This window comes from Sapajus apella, unplaced genomic scaffold (assembly GCF_009761245.1).
Source record: "Sapajus apella isolate SASKATOON/1434 unplaced genomic scaffold, GSC_monkey_1.0 scaffold25, whole genome shotgun sequence".
In the NCBI taxonomy this organism is placed as follows: domain Eukaryota; kingdom Metazoa; phylum Chordata; class Mammalia; order Primates; family Cebidae; genus Sapajus; species Sapajus apella.
The window spans coordinates 25,808,258-25,816,602 of NW_022436965.1; the positions used below are offsets into that span (position 1 = coordinate 25,808,258).

Genomic DNA, 8,345 nt, shown 5'->3' on the forward strand with positions numbered 1-8,345 from the left:
TCCTCTCTGTCATTCTCAGAGGGCTGAGAGTAACTAGGAGAGCTTTAGCCACCATTCTTTTCCTAGGCACTCCACACTAAGGTTCCTTCTTGCCCTTCAGCCATAGATTATTTCTGCAAGCCTTTCCTCTTCAGTTCCCTCTCAAAATGACATCCAGGAACCAAGTTTTCTAAGAAATCTCTCACTGTCATCAGCTATAGTGGCAACAAAGGGATGAAATGGGGGCTGCTGTATTGTTCGGCAGTCAACAAGCCTCTAGCTGGGGGTACGATCCCAAGCCCAGTCTCTCCTGTGTCATCTCATTCTCTCAGATAATGTTCTTGGAATTCCACCTCATTCATTTAAATTCTGGAGGCGAAGGAATTACCTCATGAGAAAGGATGGGAAAGGAACTACCTCCTGCTGAGAGAACAGCGTGCTCTTCCTCCCCTGCCACCCCTCTGTAATCTCCTTATAATTATTTATTTGCTGGGCAATGATTGTGGTTAGTAGGGCCTGTTTAGCCACCTGCCTCTCAGTAAACTCTGGGGGATTATCAGGCCTCAGTGTTGGCGGCTCTATTTAGACTGTGGCATATCAGTGCCTCTTATTTTCAGATGGAGCTCCAAGGCAACAGTAAAAATCCCACTCAGTATCTTGTTATATAAACAATAGTTCTGCTCGGCCTTCAGCTGTAAGCTCTTCAAAATATGAGCACAAAAGTTTCTTTTAATTTTACTTTGCTTAGTGCTGCCTTCACCACTTTGAAAATCTTGATAAGCACTGAAGTGCACTGAGCATTTAGAGAGGCCTGGGGAAGGTCAGTACGGTGTGCAGTAATGCAGAATAAATTAACTTCTCTCCTGCACAAAGTGTGCACAGTCATGACAGAAAACAACAGAGTGCTTTCTTATGAGGCTGACCTGCTTTCCAAGAAGTAGGAATGAGGGTTAGGGAAGGGAGGTGTGGCAAAGAAAAAGAAAAAGGAGGAAAAGGAGGAGAAGAGAGAAAGGGTGAGAGAGAGAGGCTGAGAACACAGTTAGACACTCATTGCTTTCATTCCTGGCTCCCATGGACACAGCCTAGAAGGAGTGCTGTGGGCCCCTCTGGGGACAGGCTTGAAGCTGGCAGGCTTCTTTACCCACAGAGCTATTTAGAGCTCTGGCCTCTCTAGCAGGAATTGGTGCCACTGCCCAAGGAGCTAGCATTCCTGACCAGGGGAGGTAGGGAGGGAAGAAGAGAGCTTTCAAGTGTATTTAACATTCTCCTCCCAGCCCTCTCCAATGGTCTCCCTCCGTTCTTTCTTCAAAACACCAGACTCATAAGTTTACTGAAGAAAAATAAACTCTTGAATCCAGACTCAGCCTGACAGACATAGTCTCATGGTGAGAACCTTGGATTTGGAGGTGAGTTCTACCAGCCCTGTTCTTTAATACAAGTTTAGTCTATGCTTTAGACTCTAAAACAAATGCCTTAAAATGTATTTCTTTCCCGTATCCTGACCTTATTCTCCTTTTTAATGTTAAGCTTTTTTTGGTATTATAATCACCAAAACTTTTATTGATAGCAATCTATTTACATCCTGAGCACATATTGTGCTCTTAGCTCTGAGATGAGCATTATAAAGACTCAAAGGAGAGAAAAACATGTCCCTATTTTGAGGAGAAAGAAGTAGGTGTGGGCTTAGACATCACAGTACACGGAGGGAGGAGAGCATCTAAAGTCTGAGAAGATGGACGAGAAGAGGAGCTTTCGCCCAATCTAAGCAGCTTTCCCGGTGTTCCCCAGACTACTCATCGTGAATGCTGTTCTACTTTATAATCAGGATACCCCGCTTTTTGAGAAAGCCCCTTGAGAGTAGGAACTGGGTCTCATTCACCATTATCCTTAGCTTTCAGCATAGGCTTATAGTAGGATTACAGGCTGAATGAACCCATGCATATGTGAATTAATGAACTGGCAGGATGGTGGGGGAGGAATGGCTGTGTCCTAAGTTCCCAAATCCTCTCCAGACCTCTGAGCAGCCTCTTTGAGGGTAAGAAACAGTGAAAGAGGCTTTTCTTCTTGGGTAAACAATGCCTTATATATGTAGACTGCCTTTTTTTCCCCCAAACAGTTGTTCATACACTTCTCACTTGATCTTCACAGAAATCTGATTGGGAGCTGTATTGGGGGGGCCTATTGTATTGTATCACTACTTTATTGACAAGGAGGCTGAGGCTCAGAGGAATGACTACCCTCAATCCTGTGTTACTCTGGAAACTCATCTAACGATAGTGGGATTTCATCTGATGAGGCAGTTGTGGTTTCAGAAATACACAGGTTCAACCGCTGATCTCTGATTAAAAGCCAGGGGTCAGCGTCCCAGTCTTCCAATATCAGGTTAGCTGTGGTGCCTTCTTGTCTCTAGACCCTAAAGAAGATGGAGAGGCCCATGATCAGGGGACAACTGTATAAGCACTTTGATTTGGAGAGGAAGAATGCCAAGCAGGCTGAAGCCAGACTGGACCAAAGACTGCAGAGACTGGAGTATATCTGCCTCTACCATATGAAATTGCTGACCTGGGAGCAGAAGCAGCTCCAAAAAGAACTGCAGAGGTTACGGCAAGGTAAGAGTCTCAGGACTGGGGAGCAGGTTGCCCCAGAGGCACAGCAGGGCAGCAGGTCTGTCACTCCACTGAGGCCCTTTCAGAGCCCTGAGTGCCAAGACAGCAAGAGCTTCTGATCACAGCCTGGATTTTAGGCTGCCTACCTCCCTTGTCCCTCTCCCATCAATTACATAGCTCCCCGCAGCAGCCCACTCTTAAGCCTTCCTGAGCTAACATTTCTCAGGCTTCCAGTCACTGCCACCTTCCAAAGTAGCTCTTGCTTGCTTAAATCCTTAGTTTTCTCCTTTTAAATTTTATTTTTCATTTTGCTTTTCTTACATTATCTGGGGTTGATCTTGTTTCACTCCTTTTTAAATATCTGATCTTTCTCTTTTGGATCTAACAACAATTTATTGAGCAGTTACTAATGTACAAGTCACTGTCCTAGCCCACTTTATGAAAGTTAAAAAAGAAAACGAAAGAAAAGAAAAAATTTCCCTGGAATTAGTACCTCAGCTTCCTCCAATGTAAAATAAAAATATTTTCTACCTTATGGAGTTTATTTGAGGATTCAGTGAGCACTTGGAATAATACCAAAACAAAAAGTAAGTGCTATATAAGTACCCACTCTTATCAATTAAAAATTGTTACAGAATTGAAACTCTTCTACTGTTTTTGTTGAAAATTGTCACAGTTGTACAGTCTGTAGAAACTAGTTCTCCTTTGTTCATCATTAAAACAAGTAGATTTTAATATTACTTAAAAATTCAGCACAGGACAGGAATATCTCAGTCTTGAAGACTACATCCTTTCTTACCGAAGGCAAGTGCCAGAACTCAGGAGTTTAAAATAGACAGAGCATATCCAAGAGGAAGGCCAGGTGCTGTAAATGAACATAAAATCTTTCAGGTCAACACAGCTAATACATGACACAAAGGCCAAGAGTAACAACCAAATGTCTAGCCTGGGAATTCTTTCTAACTTCCAGCTTTGGGTTTGAAAGATGACTCTGAACAAGTAATTGAACTCCTCTGCTTTCAATTTCCCTGTCTGCAATAAATGGTTAAACCAACCTAGAATGAGAGCTCACATACTGGAAAAGGGTCTCAGAAGCCATTGGGTGGATTCCCACTCTTATTCAAAAAGGACACTGAAGCTCAGATGCCTAGTCTCAGGAGGGTGCACAAAAGGCCAGGCCCTACATAAGTGGCTGTCCTTGCTGAGTAGAGAGTTAAGTTGGAAAGCGTATGAATCAGGAGACATAAAACTTTGATTCAGGTGCTTCTGCCTCCATGTCCTTTGGTAGGACATATCCTCTCGAAGCCTCAGACTTCTCAGTAAAACCCGGGATAAAGGAAGGAAGCAATATGTATTAATTCCCAATATTTCTTAGGCACTGTGCTAGGCAATAGTTTTCCATGATTCATTTAAATAAAATTGTTATTGGGATTTAGTTATATGCCAGTGAGTGGATTATTTAAGATTCATGTTGCCAGTCCTTTGAGTCAGCCAGTTAGAAATTAGGCTTAAAAATCCACATTTTCAACTGAGACGATACTAAGGCAGATTATTCTGGGAAACGTGTTTTTCAGACCAGACTTTGCAAAACAGCTACTCAGAGTCTGGAATGCAAATATGAAAAACCATGGTCTCTGCCCTCACAGTGCTCATAGTTAAATTGGAGAGTAGTTCTACTTATAAAAAATGACGACCAACACTGCTAACAGAGTTCCTCACAAAGTAGGGCAGGAACATAAAAAGGCTCCTGTGTCTATCAAAAGGCTTTAGCTAAGATTTCCCAAAAGACACAGTGTGTGAGCAGAATCTTAGAGGAGGGGGAGAATAGGGGAAAGGGTGGGAAGTTTATCAGGAGGATGTGTAGAATGGGGCTACTCCCGGCAAAAGGAATAGTATGTAGAAAAGCACATAAATGACCACAGCTTGCTTCAAATAACTCAGTACTGCGGGCATGTGACATGGAAGTGGGGAGGAGGAGAAGGTGTATGTGCAGTTTTCAGAGACAACACAATATAGCCAACATCTCCAATCCAATCCAATCATGAATGGCTTCACAGGTCTTGCAAAAGAGTTGAGAGTTCACCCTATAGGGTTTGAGACTGGTGAAGAAGATTCCATGCTCAAATGTTAAAAAGATCACTCTGGATGCAACATTTAAGGTAAAATAGAGCTTAGGCTATAGTCAGAGTAGACCTGATAGAATTACAAAATTCAGGCTGTGGTTTCAAGACCTAAACCAGAGCACTGGTCAGGTGAAGAAAATGAGAAGACCAGCATCTCAAGATGTTTACAAAGTAGAACTGTCAGAGCTTTATAACTAAACATATGTCCAAGGGTAAAGAAAATCAGTCAAAGTATATTGCCTGGCAATAAGTGGGCACTCAAATGAGCTTGTTAAAATTGATAACGGGGTGGGTAGAAGTACCATACCTTCAAAGAGAGAACACTGGCGAAAGATCAACTTTCTGAGAAAAGATATGTCCATTTCTGAACCTATTGACCCTGTAGGTCTAAACTTCAGAAGACAGACCTTGCTGGGAGAAGAAGCTCAAAATCCCTCAGTTTATCCATATAAAATTGAAGTCTTTACATAGAAGAGACCCCCAGAAGAGAGGTTCACAAAGAACTCCCTTGTTCTGGTTACTTCACACACAGGTGGCCAGATGAAAGAGTATTAGGAGTTCAGTGTGAATTCTAGGTTCCCTATCTGGCCATACTCCCTCTGCTTCGTGCCTATTAACGGAATTGTAGATTTAAGGAATTCTTTCCCATTACAGCAAAACTTGTTCAAGACTTTCATCTCTAAATGACCAATTCATGAGATGTCTTGAAAACTAATTGAGTTCTCCATAGCAGCTATGACTACAAGATGTTAAAACATCAGCTCAACAAGTCCACTTAGTCATGGCTGGCAGTTGCAAACTCACAGATGGGTAGGAGGTCACATAATTGCAGTGAAAGTGACAATCCACTCACACCAGTCATTTTGTTTTTAAAAACATTGTGTTTGCCAAGTAAAATCTTCAAAGGAGACCTCCATGGGCTTAGCCAGTTTAAACCTCTGATCTTGGTGTTTCTAAATCCTCTTTAACATATTCTAGGTAAACACTGGAAAACTGCTTTATGTTTTTCTGTTTCCATCTATCTCAGCAGATCAGCCTAATGTGTAATATAAACCAAGGTTTATACACACTGGTTCTCTGAAAGCCCAGTTTGCAGAATTCTGTTTCTTCTTCTTATATCAGTTTTCTAGGGCTGCCATAACAAAGAACTACAAACTGAGTGCCTTAATCAACAAAAATGTATGGTCTTACAATTCTAGAGTCTGGAGGTTCAAAATCAATATGTCAGCCATGTTGGTTCCTTCTGAAAACTGTGAGGGAAGGACCCGTTGCAGGCCTCTCTCCTTGGCTTACAGACAGCTGTCTCCTCTTAGTGCTCTTCCTGTATGTGTCTGTGTGGTCAAAGTTCATTTTCTTATGAGGACACCAGTAATATAGGATTAGGACCCACTCTAATGACCTCATTTTAATCTAATTATCTCTGTAAAGACCTTATCTCTACATAAGGTCCCACTGTGAGGTAATGGGGGTTAGGACTTGAACATAAAAAATTTGAGAACACAATCCAACTCAAAATGCTTCTTCATTAACTCAAAGCAGAAACCATGAAGAAACATTTCTCCTCTTATTTGGGGAATGGAATTCAGAAGAGACCAGAAGATGTTCTCATGTTCTCATCACAGGGAGGGCAGAAGCACAGAGTCCCACAGGCTAAGAAAATGAGGTAAGAAATAGATTGCTAAGCTCATGGGTATGACACTAAGTTGCTCTTCCCAACTGACCTCTTTAAACTGGTTTCCTGAGGAAATGCTCCTTTACCCTTCTTAAGCGAGACATTTTCCCCGCATTGTTACCACTCAATTTCACCCTCCACCCCATTCCCACTCATATTACCTTGGCTGATACTGATGGGAGCCACATTCTAATAAGCTGAAAGATCTAAAGAGCCTCTTCATTGGTTTTCTTTCTTTTGTCTCCTTTCTTAGAGCATCAGCAACCAGTATGACCCAAGACACATACAAAAGCAAGTCCCAGGTGCCTCCTTCACGTGATGCTGGCCTCAAAGACCCCATGAGGAGCAAAGAGCAGCCACTCTCTCAAAATAACAGAACTGCCTGCTTCATAAAAGAGCATCCGCAAGCCCAAGAGAAAGATTCTGTGAATCCACCTAAGGACATAGACTCCAACAAGGGCGTCTATGTTCTATGCCAAGATCAAGCGGTTTCCACCAACACCACAGAACAAGTTCCTAGTTCCAGCCCAACTAGTGATAGTGGAATGGTACATGCTGATGAAACCAGATCAAAAGATGTTGCTCTAAAGCCAGATGGGAACACTGGAAAACAAATGCCCCCAAATCACGTGGAATGTGCAGGAAGCTTCCAAGGCGAGTTCACAAAGCCAACCTTCTTAGAGTTGCTTTCAAAGGCCAGAAATGCCCATTATCTCCGGCACAGGGTCCCTCCTGAGTCTGAGAGGTTGCTTAGCATTGGGGAGATATTTGGGCATGGGGAATCCTCATTGTCCAGGGCAGGAGAGGAGTGTGAAAACAGGGTCCCTTCTAAGTTTCTTCCTCTATAACCATTTAACATAGCCTGACAGTAACATATGCCATTATTGCTAAGGAAATGTGCTCCTCAAATGACTATGTTAAGCAATACAGAGAAAAACAAACAAACATAATTGAATTACAATTTTATTTTAAACTCCCTATTTTTTTTTCCGGGAATATAATATTTCTTAGCCGGGTGCAGTGGCTCATGACTATAATCCCAGCACTTCGGGAAGCTGAGGTGGGCAGATCACCTGAGGTTGGAAGTTCGAGACCAGTCTGACCAACATGGAGAAACGCTGTCTCTACTAAAAATACAAAATTAGCTGGGTGTGGTGGCACGTGCCTGTAATCCCAACTACTCAGGAGGCTGAGACAGGAGAATCACTTGAGCCTGGGAGGTAGAGGCTGCGGTGAGCCCAGATCACACCGCTGCACTCCAGCCTGGGCAACAAAAGCAAAACTACATCTCAAAAAAAAAATTCTTGAATGAACGATGCTAATATATGAAAAAGGAGAGAAGGAATGAATCTTCTGAAAATATTTTAAGTGATATGTTTATAATGTCATCAAAAATATGAATACATATTGATGACTGGACTTGATGGGAAAAATACTAAGAGTCCTGCTTTCAGGGACTTCCTGTTTCTTCTAGGAGATTCTCATGGTGCCACCTGCTGGCAAAATGGCATAGCTATTCTCTTTGTTTTGGTTTGATAGATAGTAGCGGTAGAAATGGGGATGTGATTGTAAATATGTACTGTAACGTGGTCCATAAAGAAAACCTGCTCTTTAACCACAGCCGTGTGCTCTCTTTGGAAGCTCTTTCCCTCTTTCCTTTATTTCCAGATAGCTCCATTTTCATTTTCTCCTTCCTACTTTCAACCTGCTCATATCAGATTTTTGTAATCCTGTTGAAAGAATAATGGACAATCTGTTTCCTTTCATATCTCCTAGAATCAAAGGATTTAAAAAACTTTTAATCATCTCCCAACATGCTGTCAAATGCATAGCAGATTCTGTCGAAACTATTTCACTGTAAAATGAGAGGCACTAACATCTTTAACAAGTTCTTGTTTCAAGTAGGCCTCTCCGACTTGGGCTACACTGTCAAAGAATCCGCTAGATTTTGTTTCCCATCCAAAG

General features: G+C 42.1%; 1 protein-coding gene across 3 annotated transcripts; it reads left to right on the forward strand.

Moving 5' to 3' along the window:
- The first annotated feature begins 850 nt into the window (after nucleotides 1–850).
- CCDC190 (coiled-coil domain containing 190) lies at nucleotides 851–7,330 on the forward strand. Of its 3 annotated transcripts, none has more exons than XM_032291553.1 (4): nucleotides 851–1,385; nucleotides 2,390–2,588; nucleotides 6,245–6,371; nucleotides 6,634–7,330. In XM_032291553.1, exons 1-4 carry the CDS (start codon nucleotides 1,362–1,364, stop codon nucleotides 7,226–7,228), a joined length of 945 nt encoding a protein of 314 aa, XP_032147444.1. In that variant the 5' UTR covers nucleotides 851–1,361; the 3' UTR covers nucleotides 7,229–7,330. The 3 variants fall into 3 exon arrangements, with proteins under 3 accessions (XP_032147444.1, XP_032147446.1, XP_032147447.1); XM_032291555.1 differs by having other exon boundaries at nucleotides 852–1,385; nucleotides 6,248–6,371; XM_032291556.1 differs by having other exon boundaries at nucleotides 1,350–1,385; nucleotides 2,128–2,588; nucleotides 6,634–7,228.
- Nucleotides 7,331–8,345: the final 1,015 nt, after the last annotated feature.